The 21407-nt window shown below is 38.6% G+C and overlaps 1 protein-coding gene across 2 annotated transcripts in view; it reads left to right on the top strand.

Moving 5' to 3' along the window:
• Positions 1–1439: 1439 nt before the first annotated feature.
• The window catches only part of CDK15 (cyclin dependent kinase 15), a 78150-nt gene continuing 58182 nt past the window's right edge, over positions 1440–21407 (top strand). The window contains exons 1-6 of one of the 2 annotated variants that reach the window (XM_081142695.1): positions 1440–1657; positions 2404–2553; positions 2757–2851; positions 8191–8270; positions 17209–17303; positions 18289–18351. In XM_081142695.1, coding sequence (XP_080998821.1) covers positions 1532–1657; positions 2404–2553; positions 2757–2851; positions 8191–8270; positions 17209–17303; positions 18289–18351 — 609 coding nt within the window. In that variant the 5' untranslated portion in view covers positions 1440–1531. Of the gene's footprint in view, positions 1750–2403; positions 2554–2756; positions 2852–8190; positions 8271–17208; positions 17304–18288; positions 18352–21407 lie in introns of both variants that reach the window. The other variant, XM_081142696.1, reaches the window with a different exon arrangement.

The following is a 21407-nucleotide window of genomic DNA, read 5'->3' as shown; positions in this document are numbered from 1 at the left end:
TGCTTGTGAAAACCTACATATTCTAGAAAGGTTATAATTCGACCATAATTCCTAGTAATCAGCCTCCATTAAATAAAAGAAGAGTGCAAAGACTGGAAACCTGAAACTCTCAACTAAACATTGTAGTTTGAATACACACCAATTAAGAAAGGAAAAGGGACTCTAAAAATGTAGTGTGGGAGAAGCTAGCCTGAAATTATTAATAACCTATAATATCATCTCCTTTCAGGAAGCAATCAGCATTTCTGATAAAATATAACCTAACTATGATAAATTTTAATGGAGTTATGAAATATTCTGAGAAACTAGCTTTTATCACTCTCTGTTGATCGTCAGTCAAAAGTTCAATAGTCTTTCACCAAATATTCTTTAATCTTTTTGTATTAATGTGAGTAGTCACCTTTTAAAAAGAAATACATGTCTCTAGTTTGAAAGAGTGACTCTTTCAATTGGCCTGTTCTAGGTCTTTTCTCTTGTGGTAATATTGAAATAAAACTTTAATACATGCTCGTATAAATTATCTGAAAGGTTTTTTAAACCATTGTGGGACTCATATGTCAAATATACATAAATATTGTTGTGATACTAGACATGCCTTACCTTTTCCTTTAATGACAGTGAGTGTGTGTGTGTAGCTACATTCTGTCTCACTCAGATTAGTGCATTATAGTGGCAATAACCAACCTTAGGAGTCTATGAAAGTAAAAAGTCCTGTTCAAAGACTACAAACTAGCTTAAGCTAGATCCTTGACATGCCATTCTAGTAATACAGTAAACATTAATTACATTTATGTGAAAGGAAGAAAGGGGACGAGGGAGGGAAAGAGGAAAAGAAGGAGCTGTTTTATGCAAATTCCTCTCTCTCCACTATGGGTAACTCTCTGTATAGTAAGAACAACACAGGCACTGGCTAGATAGTTTTTGGATTAATGAATGAATGGCCACCCCTCTGGGACTATTAGATACACTGTTGCTTGAAGGTGAAGAGTGAAGGCGGAGCCCCCATCTTCAGCTTTCTTCCTGTTCTATGATTCTGTGCTTCCTTTGGCTGCTAAGAATTGGTTAGGTTACAAATATATTTTAAAGTCTAAACAGCAAAATGCTCTCAGATAAGAAGGCAGGGAGAAAATATTTCTCACCGTGTCCACGGTAGCACCAGGGAAGCTAATAAGTACCATTATTATTTACATGGATAAGCAATATAAATTTATAAAAACTGTGTATACCAGTGGGACTAACTTGTGGCTGGAATATGAGCCTTCACTGTGCCAGGTTTCGTTATATACAATATTAGCCGTCCTATTTTTAGGCGTGCACACACGCGTGCAGGCGGCGGCCTTTCCGATGTATAGTTTCTTGCACCGATAAGAAAAAACTGCTGAAGTCATGAGGCTGCTTCAGCAGAGCCCTCATGTGAGTCATATGAAAGCTCCAGCGCCGCTGACCTCTGGCAAAAAGGGAGTGCGCGGGGACAGGAGAGGCGGAGAGGGAGAGGTTCAAGTGCGGGCTTTCTCCCTGAGCCTAGGAGATTATGGGTCAAGAACTGTGCGCAAAGGCTGTCCGGCCCGGCTGCGGCTGCCACGGCTGCGGGGAGGCAGGCGATGCGCGCGGCTGTGGGAGCAGCGCGCCCGTGACCGCGGAGGCCGCTGCGATCGAGGTACTGGCACCCCCGCAGCGGCATCTTTCTCGGCCGATAAGCCCAGGAGCGCAGAGGCTCCCGGATCTGTAGCAGGGTCTGGTTGTTCTGCGGTAGGTCTAAACCAATAAAAAGAAAATTCTATTAAAGTCACGGAGAATTTATGGCTACTGTTATCCAATTTGGGGATTCTCTTGTAAACCAAAAGGAAAAAAGAATCCTATGCTTCGGGCTGCCTGAAAGTCAATTGACTTGAAGCCGAGAGAGTGGTTGTTATTCTCTTGAAATCTCTCCAGGGCTGAACTACAGACAGAGCTGAACCTTTAAAAAGCAAGCTGCAGTATTGCTCTGCTATGGGTTCAAAATTTCAATCATTAGCTCATGGTGATTAGTGGTGCCATACTAGAAAATTATCCCCCTAAAGTGATAAATTAAGGGGATGTGAGGGGGGGGGGGAAGGTGTGAGTTAAACAGAGAAAAATTGGAAACTATGTATCATAAAAATTTAGGTTAACCTAAATTTTAAAGACATTTTTTTTAGGTGAAGAAAGAATATAGTGTTTCAACAACTGATATCATTAAATTTTTTTGCTTTTGTTTTTTTAAGTGATCTGATTTCCAGAAAAGGTGCCTTTGGGGGGTACAGAAGCTTAGAAAATATTTGAAAAGTGAAAATCAGGACAAAAAAAAAAAAAGAATTGTTTATACCAGCTACTAAGTCTTGACTTTGCATAAATTTTATTCCTGCACTTCCCCTTTTTTTCCAGCTAACAGACCTAAAAGAAGCATCGAGTTCCATGACTTCATTTCACCCCAGGGGACTCGAGGCCGTCCGTGCCCGGAAGGTCGAGAGTAAAAGGCCGCGGAGCAACAGTGAGTCTTTTCAGGAAGAGCATCCGAGGCGGGGCTTTCCGTGGGTGAGTGAGCGGCGGCGCCGAGCGAGGACTTACCGTGTGCTGGCCTAGGGAGGCGGCCGCGGCCGGGGCAGTTACTGAGCGCACCTTCCAAGTACACTCTGGCAAATTTCTCGGGGGGGGGGGGGGGGGGGGGGAGTCTACACTATAAAAAGTGCTCTTTCTTTCCTTCCCACCTCTCACCCCTACCTGTTCCCCTTAAGCAGAGGAAGAGCCTCCCTTTTGGGGCAGCCTCATCGTACTTGAACTTGGAGAAGCTGGGTGAAGGTTCTTATGCTACAGTTTACAAGGGGATTAGCAGGTGAGTGACTCATGGCTGGAGAGACTTCAGAGATGAGGATCCCGCCCCCCTGATTTGATACTGTAAAGCCGGGCGACACATAGCTGAAGTTCAGGACCGGTGCAAAACGCCAGGGTCAGCAGAGAGATGATGATTTAAATAGCCTTGAGGGAAAACCAGATTTCTCCTGCCCCAGTTAAAATCAGCCCACTAGGATGTTTATCAGCTTTTTTTCTCTTTTATTCAATTCAAAGTATACTTTCTCTACTACTGACCCCAAGAACAATTATTCCTGCTCTTCGCCTGGTGGGAAATGCAGCTAGTAAGGTGTCTCTAAAGTGTTTTTCATATCCTCCCCCCCACACCCCCCTCACCAAAAACCCACAGCAGAAGTTTCCGATGGCAACCTTGAGTTTGCTCCTTTGTTCTTCCACTTTGCCTTCATGGAAGAAACTGAGGTTGGTTTCTACAAAGTGTGGTATATGCAAACAATGATTAATCTTGGGTTTTCTACACTTTGTAGAAATACGCAATATGCAAATATGCAAATATTTGTAAAATATGCAAAATTGCTGAAGAATAAAAATACTGCTCATCCAAAAGCCAAGGGCCCATTTTGGCTAACAATAAACTTTGTTAACCATATATGAAAGATCCTTGAGCTCCACTGCTTTTTAGTAAAAAAAAAAAAAAAAGTTGGAAGTCTGATTTCTTTTTTTTTAATATATCTTTATTGATTTCAGAGAGAGGAAGGGAGAGGGAGAGAGAGATAGAAACATCAGTGATGAGAGAGTCATTGATCGGCTGCCTCCTGCACACCCCCTGCTGGGGATTGAGTCTGAAAGCCGGGCATGTGCCCTGACCAGGAATCGAACCGAGATCTCCTGGATCTTACATCGATGCTCAACCACTGAGCCACGCCCGGCCGGGCGGAGGTCTGATTTCTTTATGTCACTTCAGTGTTGAAAAACAATGGCTCGATAGTGGTTAAATGTTAATTTTAATATTCTAATATAAATACTATAAGACTAAACATTTATCATTTATTTTAGTACTTGTGTTATAACAGAAAAAGTCAAAACCTGATCACAAATATCCATTAATAAGGGACTGGCTAAATAATCACTATACAGAGAAATAACATGCAGCCATCTAAAGTATGAGATGGGTCTACTAATATGGAAAGATGTTCAGTATTTTAAGAGACCAAAAACAAGTTACAGAACAATATGCACTCTATGATCTCATTTAGAAAAAAACACTTAAGTATCCTTACTGTACATGTATAAATTTGTATGTGCATAGCAGAATCTGGAAAAATGCACATGATGTTGTTAAAAGTAGTTACTTCTGCCCAGCTGGGCGTGGCTCAGCAGTTGAGCATTGACCTAGGATCCAGGAGATCACGGTTCGATTCCTGGTCAGGGCACATGCTCAGGTTGCAGGCCAGATCCCCCTTTGGAGGCGTGCAAGAGGCAGCCGATCAATGACTCTCTCTCATCATTGATGTTTCTATCTCTCTCTCCCTCTCCCTTCCCCTCTCTGAAATCAATTTTAAAAAGTCTAGAACAGTCACAAATCCGAGTATTAGTAAGACCTCATATGTAATTATGGTGGCATGTCAAATAAGCAAGGAAAAGAAGACAGTCCAATAAATGGAGCTGGGACAATTGTTAGCAACTTGGAAAAGGTAAAAATATACAATATAAATTCCCAATGGGTTAAAGAGTTAAGTGTAAAAATAATCCAGGAACTAGAAGGATACATAAGAGAATTCTATGTGTACATAACACTTACATTGGAACCCGTAAGGGAAGATTGGAGATGTCCATGGTGCCCCATCTGTCCAGGTATGTTCTAGAGAGCCCCAATTCTGAGACACCTTATTAGACGTCTCATTGAAACAGTTGCTATGGTCAAATTGACACAGGGAACCCAAGAACAAAATAAAACGTGATCTTTCATTGTAGGTGCTCTCAACATCTTTAAAATGTTAACCTGTACCAGTACTATCTAAGAAAGGCTAAGAGAATTTTTAAAAATAAAGCATTTTCTAAACATATTTGAACAAAAAACTTTTTTGGGTTGGGTGAGAAGAATTTCACAGAGCTATGCTCTGAGCAAAAAAAACATTTTGAAAAATGTTGAATATCATAAAGTTTTTAAAGTTCAAAATTTCAAAGACATGATAAGGCAAACAAAAGAATTGGTGAAGAGTATATGCAAAATATTTTAATAAAGAGGTGGGTAAGCAGGCAAATCACAAAAGAACTGGAAAGACCAATACATTTATGAAAATTCAGTTCCACAAGTAAAGAAATATAAATTAAAATGTGATAATCCCTTTTATCTATAAAAAGGCTAAAAAAATGAAGATAAATGCATGCTCCAAAAAACAAACCCCACACTTACGGGGGTATGTCAAAGGGAATAAGAGCCAACTGAATGAGCTCCCAAAGGACAAAGGTGGAAAAATTTATTTTGAGCAACAAAATAAATAAACCACTTTGTATTATAGTATTGGATTATAACCCAAAGTATAAAATAAATATCTATAAGTCCATACTGATACAAATAAATTGTTCAATAAAATTAATAAATGGAGAAAAGAGACAAATTTCCCATGAAGAATTCCAAATAATTTGTGTAGATAACCCACCCTCAAGGAAGTGGAGCATAACTCCCACTCCTTAAGTATGGACTACTCATAGTGACGTTCTTCCAGAAGTACAGTTGGGGGGGGGGGGTTACTACAGGGAAGAAACCTGACAAACGCTATCTCAGCCAGGTGATTAGGGCCAACAGCAAAAGTCATAAATTATGATGATATGTACCCTTACTATGGTGCAACGAGAAAGGTACTCTGCCTTCTCAAAACCTGTAACCGCAGTGTAATCATAAGAAAAATTCCCATAGAGAGGTACCCTACAAAATTCTTGACTGGTACTCCTCAAAACTGCCAAGATTGTCAAAAACAAGGAAAGTCTGGAAAATTGTCACAGACATGAAACTAAACGTAATGTGGTATTCTGGATGGGATCCTGGTACAGAAAAAAGACATTAGGCAAAAACTAAAGAAACCCTGGTAATCATATTGCAATATACAAATGTATCAAATCAACCCATTGTACACCTTTAACTTACACAATGTTATATGCAAATTATACCTCAATTTTTAAAAAGACTAAGATGAGTTGATTGATTTCATAAATTTACACATCTACAGATATCTACTTTAGAAGAGATAAAAAGAATAGTTACTGTAAGAAGACATTTTGAAATAAAATTGGAAAGTCACAAATCCTATAAAAATAAAAAAGAAAAGGTAATATATAACAGCAAATGAATTTTTAAGACTTAAAAACCATCTGTAATCTATACTTTCATAAAGCAGTCGCACGTAGGCATTTTGTCTTCCATGGCCACACAGTTTACAGTTGACCCTTGAACAACATGGGTCCACTTATGCACGGATTTTCTCAATAAATACTGCAAATATATTTTCTCTTCTTTATGATTTTCTTAGCAACACTTGCTTTTCTTTAGCTTACTTTATTGTAAGTATATGATATATAATACATGAAACATACAAAATATGTGTTAATTGACTGTTTATGTTATTGGTAAGGCTTCTATCTACAACAGGCTATTCGTAGTTAAATTTTGGGGAGTCAAAAGTTATATGGGGATTTTGAACTGTTGGTGGGAGGGGGAAGTGCCCCTAATGCCTGCATTGTTCAAGGCTCAACTATATTTAAAATTATAAACACAGTGTGCATGATGTTTTGTTTCTATTGCCTATTTTATCGTGAATCTTTTCCATGTTTTTTTCCTACATGTCTCTAGAATTAAGCTTTTGTTATGAACACAAAATATCCCATTGTATTTATGTGTGACAAAATTTTAAACTATTCATCTAATGTTGGACATTTTTGCTATTTCTATTTTTGTTCTATTATAACTAAGAGTAGAGGATATGTCATCCATTTGGAATTTTTAAAGCCTTTATTAAATAAGTTTATTGCGAAAAATTCATAGGTATGGTAGTTTTATGGCTTTTCCTATGTACTATGTTTCATTCCCCCAAATATTACCAGTTTACAATGCAACCCGCAATAAACAATACAATTTTACTGCAAAAAAAAAAAATTCCTGATAAACTATAGGCTTTAATTAATAATAATGTATCAATATTGGTTTGTTAATTATAACAAATGTACCATTCTACATAAGATGTTAACAATAGAAGAAACTGGTTGTGAGGTATATGAGAACTCTCTGTACTATATTCTCAATTTTTTTTGTAAATTGGAAACATTTGGAATTGGCTAAATGCATTTTAGTATATGTGATGAAATATTATATCATTATTAAATATCACATAATACAAGAATGAAAAAGACACAAAGTTAAATGGAGGAAAACAGGTTACTAATAAGATGATAGGATGATGTGATATGATCCCCACTGTATTAAAAATAATACATTTACATTTGCATTAAAATCTCTTTTCTCTGGTACTTCGCTTACATCAGCGAACAAAACGACTAGTAAGTAGAGAGTAGGAGGAGATTAGAGAGACAGATAATGGTGGGATTGGGCAGATGGGGTATCACCTAGAAGGCCACAAGAATCTGGCTTTTGAAGCATAGTTGAGACTGACGAAATGTCAGAGGGAGGGGGGAGAGGGGGTGGAGGGGGAGAGAGTAACTAAAGAATTTATATGCATCTATGCACAACCCAAGGACATGGACAATGGTGGGGAGAGGGACTGGGGAGGGGGGAGGATGGGGGGGGAATGGGTCATTGGGGAGAAAAAGGGACATCTGTAATACCTTAAACAAAAATAAAAATTATACATATTAAAAAGAAAAAGAAAAAAAAGAATCTGGCTTTTGTTTAGAGTGACAGTGCTTTGTTTTGAGCAGAGACGTGACTTTCCCTTAAAAAGGGTGCCCTGGGCTACTCTGCTGAGAGTAGACAGTAAGGGTCCGAGCGTACAAGCAGGCAGGCTGTTAGGAGGTTATGACAATAATTCAGGTAAAAAATAAGGGTGGTTCCAATAAGTGCACAAAGGAAAATGAAAGGAACAGTGTACATCAAAATATTATGAGGATGGATGTCTCTGATTATGAGGAGGGTGTCTCTGATTTCTGTATCCTCCAAATTTTTTTATAATGAACATGGATCCCTTTGGTAAAGAAAGAAAATGTTTTGGTATATATACATAGGACTTTAAAAACTTTTTATTCTGAAAAAATTGTAGATTCATATGCTAGAATATGTTTTGAAGGAAAACTTTTTGTGTGTGAAACTGCTGTGAACCAGCTGAGTGTGTGCCCTCCCCCTCATTCTTCTAGAATAAACAGACAACTAGTGGCTTTAAAGGTCATCAGCATGAACGAAGAGGAAGGGGTCCCCTTTACAGCCATCCGGGAAGGTAAGAACAGTAAGAGGCACCCAACGGACCTGTTTTAAGTCCTTGGCTTGGGGTGGGGGTGGGGGATGCATTGAGTCTCTCCATTCAGCATCTAGCTTTCCATATTTCTAGAAGTAGTATTACAATTGTAACTGTATTCTTCATACCAGTTTTCCAAGTATATTTACACTATCATTTTACTACTTATTCTTGAGGAAATTAAGACTCAAAAGTATTGTGTTTGTTGACCAAGACTATGAACTCAATGAGTATTTATTAAGTACTTTCTGGGTGTTTGGTCCCATACTGAGTGCTAAGGCTGTATCTAATAACCCCAGAAAAATCCATATAAAAGACAAAATTAATAGTATAATCCCATAAATTCTGAGTGAACAATTTACTTGAAGACAATAAGTTGTTTAGATAACCATTTGAGAAATTCTCTGGGAAGGCGTGTATTTCTAGTGCTGTGCCTGTATTTTCTCTATACCCTGGGCAGTATAGCAAGTCGGTGAGGATGGACTTGGGTTTGAATCTTAGATCTACCAATTCCTAGTGTGTCTGTGGGTAGATTACTTCACCTGTTTAAGACTCAGTTTATTGCAGAAAGAGGACAATAATAGTACCCATTTCTTTGAATTGTTATGAGGATTAAATGAGAATATGCATTTAGAGCATTAATCACAGGATCCATTTTCAGAATTCAACAAATGCTGGCCCTTTTCATTCCATTCTTATTTATTTCCCTTAGTGATGACTGTTCACCATCAAGAAACCACTATAGTGAAAATAATTCATTAAAAATTCCATTTATTAACCTTTTCCAAGAGCCATTTGAAATAAAATGATAATAGGATTGCTATCCATTGCATGAAGAACCCAGAGAAGTGACAGTCCCCTGGCCTGACTTTCTCCCTGTTTAACTGAGTCAGTTTCCTTTCCCTTCTTTATGCGCACATCCTGTATGCGAGGCATATTGCGGGGTGTTGTGATGGATGACAAGGAAAAGCCTGATCTTTGCTCTATATCATTTTCAGATGTAACAGAGCAGATGGTTCCAGTTACAACCAGTGTTATAATGGAGGTTAAAAAAAGACATAAACTAAGATGAGAACCAGTTAGTATCAGTGTGGCTAATGGAGCCAGTAGATTTTGAAAGGAGCTTGGAAGGATGGGTTATGCAAACAGGCATGGAAAAAGCAATTCAGAAAATGACTTTATAACTGAATTTGATGCCATTCTCAGAAGTCTTTCAGAGCCCCTGGGAAATGTGTTATTTTGAATTTAACTAGAAGGGCCAAATGGCTATCAGGTTAGCCCGCGATTCAGCCTGATAGGATCAGGTGCATCCTGGAGGAAAGCATGGTTTTAAGTGTTCAATATAATGGAAATTGCATTTACTAATGCACTTATTGGTGGTCTCCATTAAAGAACGATCATATTAAGACAGAGATGTATATAGATTAAGGAGTATTTCTGAATGTAATAAAAGTTTCCAGGGCATCGGCATAGGAAGGGTCTCTAGGCCCAGGTTCACCCCATTCTTAGGGTGTTTCCTTCATGTACTTGTCTATTGCTTCAGGCTTTGCCTCACTCAGATTTTGCCCACAGCCAAGTTTTCCAGGTTGATATTTTACAAAACCTTTTGCCAGTTTTGCTAACAGATGGTTCTCAGCATGGTTCAGAAAGCTGGATCTGTATTGTTCCGTATGCTAAATGTTTCTTTTATTGCATATTTACCGGGGGGGGGGGGGGGGGCTCTCCATCGCAGGTGTTTGCAATTACATTTAGCATTCAAGTGTGGACTTTGTAGGTTTGCTTTATGGACTTACCTTACTGAATGCTTTGCTTTATAATATTAAAAACCACAGAAGGATTTGGGACACTTTGGAGATCATTAGGCATCTAATTTCCAACAATGAATGTTTCTTTTTCCACCAGTGTAAAAGCTGGGAGCCTTGTTAGAGTAGCCCTCTCCCCTCAAGAAGATAGGAGACCTCATTTGAAAACTTTGGCACTGTCCCACTTTTCCTGTAAGAACTTAAAGGATGTGAGGCCAGGGAGACAGGAGGTTAAATGAGAAGGGCTGGAAGGCAAAATAAGAACAGCTGGAATTCATTAGTTAAAATCCAGGGTCACTAGTTAAAAAGGCAACTGAAAGCCACGTGCAGAAAAACTGAGCAAGTAATGCAGACTTCTTTAAAAAGCCTTGAAGAAGGAATTACTTTTCCTGAACAGTTTGGCTGGACTGATGATATATCAGCCAAAGATTTATTGAGTAGGGTTTCACTACATGTATGGTCTCTATATAAGTAGAATACATGTGGCAGTTTATTAATTTGGTCATTTGGAATACTATTTGATCTTCACATGTAATATTATGAAATTAGCAAAAGTATGAACAGCGCTAAGGGAAACACATCTTAATACCCACCCATGCCAGATAATTTTCACAGGTTACCTCTTTCAGTTCTCCTAACAACCTTTGAAGATAGATGTTCTTCTTCTAATATATAGCTGTAATTCAAACCAAATCTCTCTGATTCAAAAATTTACACTCTCTATGCATTCATTCCACAAGTATTTATTGAGCACCTACTATGGCCAGGTACTCTGCTGGCCACTAGACACCCAGTAGTGTACACAATAGACATGTTCTCTACCCTCACTCCTTTGCTAATTAAAAAGATTAGCTGCCCAGCCAGTGTGGCTCCGTGGTTGAGCCTAGACTCATGAACCCCAAGAGGTCGTGGTTCGATTCCCGGTCAGGCACAGGAGGCAGCCGATCGATGACTCTCTCTCATCATTGATGTTTTTATCTCCCTCTCCCTTCCTCTCTCTGAAATCAATAAAAACACATTTTTAAAAAGGGATTAGCTACCTTCATAACAACTGAGAAAATCTTTCATAACTGGCTCTAGAATTACATTTTAAATGTTTATTTTTACAACTAGGAGAAAGCACTTTCATTTGAATAGTTCCCTAGTTTTATTAAACTGTGTATCAATATCTTAGTAATGTGCATTATTTTAAATATCTTCCTATATAATTAGAAACTTTTGGTTTAAACCCAGGACTTTTGGCCTGTTAGCAGCATTTGTTTAGGAATGAGTTATATAACTAATCTTTTTTGAGGACTAGACTTGTGACATAATCTCCCCTCCACCACCACCACATTATCTTTTTTGAAAACCCTTTCACCAACTCTAGGAGGTAAAGTCTGTTGTTTTTATTGTAGAGATGAAGGAATCTGAATCTCAGAGAGGTTAGGTAACTTATCTGAGATCTCAGAACTAGGAATCGGAGTTGTTAGGTAGTAGAATCCAATTTCTTCTATTCAAAATCCTTTCTATTTTACTGTGATAAATTTATAACAAGCATTTCTTTTTTAGCAACAGTAAAAATAGAAATCTGTTTTTATGATACATTTTGCATAAATGTTAAGCAAAATGCAGGAGAAACATTTTAAAGAAAATAATATATAATATTTGTCAATTCTGATTCTATCATGGACTTACATGTAGCACCAGTAATTGCAGTGTTTAAATTAGAAACAGTTTTAGCTAAGAATCTTTTAAGATTATTCCTTAGTAAAAAACATTACAAAGTAATTATTCCCAGTCCTTATATAAGAAAACTGAGCCAAAAATAGACTTAGGAACCTCCCTGAGGTCATGCAGGGAGGTACAGAATACCAATCAGAACCGCTGACTCATTGATTACCACAAATAGATTTCAGCAGGTCAGGTTGACAAGAAGTTCTCCATTGAGTGCCATCAAGTCGCATCATGGACATAGCATATTTACATGTGCATAATTACATTTTTAAAAATGACGCCAGGATGATGCTATATGATCAAATTACAATTCCAAAGATTCAGATAATAACTACTTATTTAACATTTGTCTTAATACTTATCTTGATGATTTCTTTTCTTGGAATGCACAAGTTGACTCACTGACTTGATGTGTGACACCCGGGCCAGAGCAAATGCAACACCAGGAACTACAGGCTCTTTTTAATTCAGTGCCCAGTGGGGGTGGGGGTAGGAACTGGCTCTATTATTGACTCCTACATAAACTCATTACAACTGTCTGGTCTTCATTAATTCACAAACCTGTATTGAGCACCACATGCCAGGCCTGTGCTACATGCTGGATATGCAAAGACACAGAGAGGGACAGTCCATGCCCTTGAGGAGCTCACAGCCTAGAAAGGGCTCTGACTACCAGGCACTTGCTATATAGAACTGTGCCCTGGAACTTTGAGAATCGGCCTTGTTCTCCCTGGTCATCAGCATCTTTTACTTTTCCTTCTAAACTAAAGCAGAACAGAATAGAGTAACAATCAAAATAAGCATCAATTTTCATAAAACTGAACTGAACCACAAACCCCAAAGAAATGAACAAAACCAAGAAGTTAAACATTCTCATATAATTGCAAGATGAATGATAACTCTTTTCTAAATTATTAAATATATTACATATATGAGAATCAAATTAAATGTCATGGACTATTAAGCCAGTTAGTCATAGGAAACACCTTTTTGGACATTTCAAATAAAGAAGGAAATACTTTGCATTTTTTAAACGAGCTTAATAACTTTCAGTCTTGGGTCATTTTTCTTGATCTTTGGGATCATGTTGTTTTGGGATCATGTTGGCTTTTCTTGGTGTTCTCATGATCATACCAAGCTAATATATACAAAGGTGGCTTTTTTTCACATTTATTTTTTCCATCATCATTTATCCCCCCTATGCCCTCTTCCACATTCCCCAACCCGGCCATCACCGCCCTGTTGTCCATGTCCATGAGTTCTCTCTCTCTCTCTTTTCCTTTTTGCTTAACCCCTCTAGGCCTCCTCCCCGCCCCAAGCTATCTGCCTGCTCACTGTCTATGAGTCGGTCCCTATTTAATATACGCAGAATTCTTACAACAGTGGCTGGTATGTGGTAAATGCTCAATGTTAGCTATCATCATCATCATCATCATCATCATCATTATCAAAGTATTTTGGAAGCACTCAAAGAAATTCCATCGTGATTTCATTTGTCTGGAGCTTTAAAGACTCCCCAATTCATCTTTGTGTCTTTTCTTTGAAGAGAAACAAAAATTAGTAGACTTAGAATACGCGAATTATAAAAACAATAATTTTACAGGAATCAGAATGCTCTGATTTTAAGATCTTTCCCTTCTCAGTTGGCTTTGCATCCCTCAGCTGATTAGCCTGCAGAACACACCATATCCTGCTGCGAAGTTTATGAGGCAGCCTTGAAATTAGAAGAAAGATCTTTCTTTCTGGGTTTGAGACCCACACATCTGAGGCTGTGCACATTTTAGATCCCTCCGGCGGATGGACCAAACAACATACCAACACCACGAGATAAACACTTTAAACATCATCTACTCTTTCATGTAAATTCCCTACTATTATTCATCAAAAGTCACAGTTTCCCTGAATTTCAGTGGTTTTTGGTGAAAAGAAAAAAAAAAAAGCAGTAGCAGACATGACCATAACAAATACAACACTTATAATTTAATGAGAAAGACAACTAAAAGAAACAAGAAATAAAAGCATCTTCAGCAGAAACACCCAATACCAACCGGTTATAGATATAGAAATGAATTAGGCAATTAATGACCACTAACTCGATAGTAAATATTTACTGAATGCTTAAAATATAGCAGGCATTGTTCTAGACACTGAAGATATAGCAATAAGCAGAAGACAAAAGTGCCTGCTTTTAATGGAACTTATATTCTTATGGGTGAAAACAGACAACACACATATATAATCGGTCAAGGGTAATAAATGCTTAGATATGTCAGGGGTGACCAGTTCTATGAAGAATAAAGTGGGGCACAGGGATGGAGACAGCTGGGGTGGGGCACGTCGGGGCAGCCGAGGCTTTGAGCAGAGGCCTGAAGGAGGCGAGGGAGGCAGCAGGCGCAGAGCTGAGACAAGACGTCACAGGCAGGGACAAAGGGAGTGTCGGGACCCAGGGAAGAAAGTGTTTGAAAGTGTCCAGGGGACAGGCAGGAGGCCAATATGGCTGGAGCCAAGTGAGCAGGGACAGGAGTGTGAGCTGATAAGGGAAGAAGTTATCAAGAAAACTGTATGAAATAAAGATTTATAGCCACTGATGTTAGCAGTGAGCCTCATTCTAAGTGAATATCATTCTTTGAGCTTTTTAGTAAATGATAGTATGAAGCCATTATAATTAACAAAACATGCCGCCATGATTTTAAGTGAGACTAAATTTTGTATTAAAAATAAATTTAAATATCTTTACAGTATTCTTAGCAATTTCAGCTTTACCATATCCTTTTAAAATCTGCTTTCGGTGCATGTTTTGTAATGTCGTGTGTTGGAGGTGGCAGAGAGAGAGAGAAAATGAACATAAGTTACAAATAAAAATACACATAAAATATAAGCATGTTTAACTGGTAGAAGTCATAGTAAGTACGGAAGGCGTTGAAAACTAGCAGAAACGGACATAAACAAAATTTAAAATTTTTTAAAATTACAACTGAATACAACAAATACAATATTATATTAGTTTCAGGCATACAACATAGTGATTAGACATTTATATAACTTATAAAATGATCACCCACCTGGCACCATATATAATTATTGCAGTATTATTGACTATATTCCATTTACTATATTTTACATTCCCAACACTGTTTTTATAACTGGCAATTTGCACATCTTAATCCTTTCGTCTTTTCACCCAACCCCCCACCCCCCTCCCATCTGGAAACCATCAAAATGTTCTCTGTATCTATGAGTTGACATAAACAAAGTTTTAAGATATTAATATGGGAGTGGGGATTTAGTGGGGTTCAAGGTGAAAGGGAGGCCCAAGTACCTGATGGCTGGGATATTAATTCTAATTTGCAACTGTGTGGTGCTTGACATTTGCCAGGGATCCATGCATGGGCGCTGGTTCCATCCTCATGTCAACCCTATGAAATCAAGTCAGGAAGGCGTTATCTCTTTTTCATAAGGAGTGAACTGAGACGGGTTGAGATACTGTCCTGAGCTCACTTGGATAGAAAGTAACAGGGCCAGATTCACATTAGAGCTTCTGGCTCCACAGTCGGCTCTCCGTTAAGACACTCAATAAATATATTTGATAAATTAAGTGCTTACTCTTGGCTGAGCATTGTACTAGGAGGTGTGTCGGCATCTGAAAGGGAAAGTCACTCCCTCTATTCGCATATTGACTTCAGTCTGGGACTAGGGACATTAAACAGATGCCTGTAAAACTGTATACTACATTTACAAAGCAATGTACTTGTAAGAGTGAAATAATAAATTTAGCTCATAAGGATTTAGGGGGCAAAAAGTTATAGTATTAGTCATTAGAGCAAAGTAGGACTAATGGGTAGACTATGTCTCCTTGGGTGGTAAGAGGTTGCCAGCTCAAACTCAGGTGAATAAAGAAGGAAATTTGCTGGCTCGGAGATCTGATAACTACAAACTAGCAGGGAGCAAATGATGTCACCAGGAATCCATGCCTGTTCATCCCCAGCACTGTTTTTTTCTTCCTTAGTTTTATTCCCAGGTACTAGTAATCTGGCCAGAGCAGTCCCTGGCTAAATCCTACAAGCTCAGCTCTCACCGTGGAAAAGAAAGCACTTCTATCCTGATGACACCAGCGAAGTAGGGCTCTCCCAGGCTTGGATTTTGTGCCGGTTTCTGAACCAGTCACCCTGGCAAGAGGGTGCTGTGCTCTGACTGGACCACCCTGGGTCACATGCCCAGTCTCGGGTTGGGGTAGGGTCGGCCCCACCAGAATAGCATAGACTGAGTGGGATGGGATTGTTTCCCCAGAGGAAAATAGAGGTGCACCCACTAGAAGGGGGAATGGCTGCCAGGAGGGCAAAACAAGAGGATCATTACAATGTGATAAAATGACTGAAGGAGGTAATTTTGTTCCAAAATTTGAGCGGAGCATGAATCTGTTTTTAATCTGGAAGAAAGTTGGCGTAGGAGGTTCATGATGTACAGCACACCCTGCAGATCCTGATTTGAGTTTTGATTTGAGTTTTGATTTTCCTTTCCTTTAAGTCTTAAGGACACTTTCTACATACAGGCAATGTCCTGAGTTGAGACTCACCATCTCCTTTTTGTGCCTTTTCTGCTCTCTACCCTTCTGGTCTTCTTATCTCTGGAACCCCCAAAGACACATCCTTTTAAACCCCCTGCCAGCCACTCACTGGCCTTTGTGGTGACTTCTCCCCTTTAAGGCTGCCCTTACTGACCGATATCAACCTGTTATTAAAGCTGCAAGAGACAGTCCTCAGCCCTCCCCACTCTCACTCCTCTGGGCTCCCAAGTTTGACCCTGTCCTCTTTTTAAGTTTGCATTTTCTCCTGCCACAGAGGTTTACAATTCTCCCTTTAAGAAATCCTCTCCACTCTTTATTATGTTTTAACCATTTTTCATCCTATGCTCTTATCCCTGCCTTCTACCAATCCCGTCCACTAGCCATGCTGAGCCCCTGTGGAACTTTAAATTTTAGAAAATGGTCAGATGTTGCAAAGTCCTGCTCTAGAAGACAGAATACTGCATTTCCTGCTCCCCCAATGGCCTTTATCTCTCCAGGCCTCCTCTCCTGCAACTCTGAAGCAGAGATAAGATTCCCAGAGGAAAGCACTAGCAAAGTGCTCTGAGTGCTTTGATGAAATTGATTGGGTAAATGGAAACATATTTTTTTGCAACTGCTCTAGCCTAAAAAGTAAGGTATGCAAATGAAATGACTCACCATTTAACAAATAATGAAGGTCCTTTGTAATTTTAAATATTATTTCATAAGAGATTTTTTCCAGCAATAAAAAACCAGAATGCTTCATTTGAAGTGTTTAAAAAATAAATAATGCTTGATATCTTTAAAGCAGTGCTTTCATTATCAATGATTGAATTAACATTTTGTTGAATTTTTCTAGCTTCTCTTTTGAAGGGTCTGAAACATGCCAATATTGTGCTCCTGCATGACATAATCCACACCAAAGAGACACTGACATTCGTTTTCGAATACATGGTGAGTTGCCCCAGCATTTTCCGAAGCATGAGGGAAAAGCCTGGTGCTTGTATAATGAATCTGTTAATATTTTATAGCATGATAAAAATTTCATTACAATGTGGAAAGTGTCATGGAAATGTTCATTATGATTAACAGAGACTGTCGTTCTTATGCTCATTCTTTAATCTTGCTTCTTTACCCACTGTATTTGCTGTCTTTTTCCCCTCATCAGCAATAATAAATAAGAATTTTGAGTTAGCTTCAAAATTTTAAAAACTTTTGCCCTTTTTAAAATCTACTTTTGATCACCATCTGAGCAGAACCCAACATTTTCCCATAGACAATGAAGACATAAATCACAAGGTTTTAAAAAAATGGTATACAAGTTTACTAAAGAATTACTCATTTTAGTATTTTTTAAAAATATCTTTATTGATTTCAGAGAGAGAGAGAGAAACATCAATGATGAGAGAGTCATTGATCGGCTGCCTCCTGCACGCCCCCAACTGGGGATCCAGTCCGCAACCCGGGCATGTGCCCTGACCGGGAATCGAACTGCGATCTCCTGGATCCTAGGTCGATGCTCAACTGCTGAGCCACGCCCGGCTGGGCTCATTTTAGTATTTTTGAAAAGAAAAACTATTCAAATATTAGCAGGAAGAATCATAAGGTATATGTACTTAGCAGAAAGAAACCATAAGGTACATGTACTTGACTTGCCTCCAAGAAGAGTGAAAAATCCCTGTGTCATTGTGCTCAGTGAGAGTCATTTAAGACGAGCATCTCTCTGTGCCAAGAAACAAGCTTCCTTCTGAGAGTAGCCAGTTAGAAGGCATACTGTTTGACCTTAACAGTGGGGTCTCAGGAAACCTGGCGATGTACCTTCTGCACCTTACTTGAAAAAATTCTGAACTTTATAATGCCTTTGACAGTCAAATCTGTGGTCTGCTTTAGGGCACCGTGCAAGCACCACTAACATCAGTCTCTCCACCGTTTCACGCAGCACACAGACCTGGCTCAGTACATGTCTCAGCACCCGGGAGGGCTGCATCCTCACAATGTCATGGTGAGTACTTTGAGGGTCAGGCCTCTCCAGCTTGCCCATAACAGGAGAATTTGGAAACAGATTGACAGTGCAAAGCAAAGTCCCAGGATACTAAATAAGATGTCATCATTGATATTCTAGACAAAAGGTTTTTTAAAAAAGTTGTCCCGCAAGATATGGAGCAATGTTTAGCTGTTTTCTGGGCAGCTGAACCTTGTCAGTCATTACCATCATGCAAATGTGTCCCTAGAAGCATAAGGCAAGTAAAAAGAATTGCATTAAAAAGAAAAAAGTGAAGTTAGGCCATCATCAAATAAATACCTTTTTCATGGCAGACGACTGTGGTCTGTGATAAAATTTGTGTTGTATTTATAGTTCCCCACTAGAATTAGCAAACAAACTACCTTTGTTAGATCTTCATCAGTTACCCTTTGGCCTATCAGATTCTGTTATCTATGGGACTAGCTTCCATTTTTCCAGTCATTAGAATAGAAATAATAATAGCCTTAACTAAGTTTAATTCTACATGTGTTATAAAATTTAGAAACCGTTTGTATTTTATACTTTTCATTCCCTAAGGTTTTATTGGCACTAATTAATTGATTGGCACTTAACCTAACCACGTGAGATTTGTATATGATGTACTCATTCATTTAATAATTTATGGATTCATTCATTCATTCATTCATTCATTCAAGAAATATTTATTGAGTACTTAGTATTATATTAAGTTCTTAGGTTTAACTAATTAATAAGTTGTGATTCTTATTTTCAGTGTGCTTAAAGCCCAATAAGATACATGGCAGTGAGAAGCAAAGTGATAAGACTATGGCCATGTTGATAGGAATATTATGAGAACTCTTAATAAGGGGCTTAATCTACTCTTGGAGGCAAGGGGGGAAAGGCTTGAAGACAGAGGGGTTGAGGGGAGTGAAAGAAATCTTAATAGCTATTGAAGAATGGGATAGAGAACTAACTACGGAAACCAAGACAGTCTAATAGTATGTTAAAAATTCAAATGAGAATGAAAATCATTAAATTATCTGCATGATCCTGGGATTTTTTTAAAAAATGACAGTGCTTAGCAATTAGAGTAGAGGAACAGAGAAAGTAGACAGTTTATTGATTCAGAATTGGGATTTTGCCAGATAAGTGAGAGGAAAAGACAGTTTGGCAAGAGAATTGAAGAGAATGTCGAAAGGTTAAAATGATGGTTCATGGCTTCTAGACTGAGGGAAGGAAGCGAAGGTAGGCAGGTTGCTGATAGCTACGTAGAAAGCAGAAGAGTCAGGGAACTAGGCTAGAGGTGTTGATCAAATAGAAGAATGGTTGGAGAAAAAAATAACTGAAAAAGATTTTCAGGTTAATGTGACTCACATACAAGTAAGAAATAAGACCTAGTATTGTAGATATGTAAAGAAGTAAGACACGTTTTCTCATTTTAAGAGGTTTCATTAAGCCAGGACTTAAAAAATACATTGCGTTTTAAGAGGCTGAAATAGGGGAAGATGTTACGGAAAGAAGGAATGTTTTCACTAAAGGTACAGAGCAGGGAAATAGAGGATGTGTCCAAGGAAGAGGATCCCAGAGTCATGGATTGTTAGCGTGAGGGGCCCAACAGTGGTTTTCAGTCTTCAGGTTCTGACCCATTAGTGAGTTATGAAATCAATTTGGTTATTAGCAACCAACATTTTAAAAAAAGAAAAGGAATAGGTGAGAAGAGAAGAGAAAATATTTTGTGCAACTTTTGTTCCAGTTGAAATTGTGCTTATATCTAGGTATGGATGTGAATACTGGGTACATATATATTTCTTACTGTGGTTGCAGTAAAAAAAAAAAAAGCTTTAAAAACACTGGGCTGATCTAGCTTCCTTGTTTTGCAGAATTGGAATCTAAGGTTTAAGAGGACACACATTTTGCCTGAGATTATACAACCAGCTTTTGCCATTGCTAAATGTGATTCTTGGTTAGGATGTTTTTGCACTACTGCCATATTGCATCTCTGGTTCTGTTGGCTTGACATATAGAATATGTTAGCAAAATTGGGTACATAAGTCTGGGGCAATAGATTGTGCAGGTGGTTAAGAGCCCCACTTTCTAAGATGTGGACTTTATTCCTTGGACATTAGAGTCATTAAAGAGGCTTAAGTTGAGAGAGAATGACGTGATCAGAAAGAAATTTATGTAACTGTGGTCTGTGGGATGGACTAAAGGGAGGAGACTGGAGTCAGAAATTCCAGTTAGGAGTTTATTGACGTGGTCTAGCCCAGTGCTTCTCAAACTTCAGTGAGCAGATGAATGACCCAGGGATCTGATCCAGGAGGTCTAGGGTGAGGCCTGAGCTTCCACTTCTAACATGGATAATACAGATACTGCTGGTCAAGGACCAAACTTTGAGTATCAAGGATCTAGGTAAGGAGTAATAAAGGCCTAAATTATAGTAGTGAAGGTAAGAATGGAAAGGAATGTGAAAGATAGAAACAATGAAGAGTTCATCCAGGATATGGTGACTAACTGGACATGAGGAGGGAAAGATTGTGGCCAAACATGACTGATTTTGAGTTTTACTGACCAGGAGAATTATAGCTCTACTAATAGACATAGAAGTTGGTTTGGAGAAGATGAAGAGTTCCGTTTTAGACAGAATGAGCTCCTAGTTGAGGTGGGATATCCAAAAGGAAATGAGCAGCAGGCAGCTGAAGAGGAGATTGGTGCTCAGGAGGGACATATGAGCTGGAGATGTAAATTTGAGGACAATCGGCACAAGGAGGTTGTAGGTATAGACAAGAGAGTGGATAACAAAAGAGCAAATCCACAAAGGAAAAAGGACTGATGATAAAACTTTTGCCTTTAGGGGACAAGAAGAGGAATAGGACAGCAAGAGACAAAGTGAAGCAGCTTTTAGGAATGCAGAGGATCCAGAAAAATACATTTTCATGGAAGTCAAGGGAAGAGACAATTCTAAGGAAGGTCTGGTTGAGAATGTCACAAACACCAAGAATACAGTTGAAAATTATGCTTGACTGCAAGGACTTTGTAGATTTGTGAGGAACACACTGATAAATAGAGGGATATAT

The sequence above is a fragment of the Miniopterus schreibersii genome (genome assembly GCF_964146895.1).
Source record: "Miniopterus schreibersii genome assembly, chromosome: 7".
Classification (NCBI taxonomy): domain Eukaryota; kingdom Metazoa; phylum Chordata; class Mammalia; order Chiroptera; family Miniopteridae; genus Miniopterus; species Miniopterus schreibersii.
This window is presented reverse-complemented; position numbering and strand designations above follow the sequence as displayed.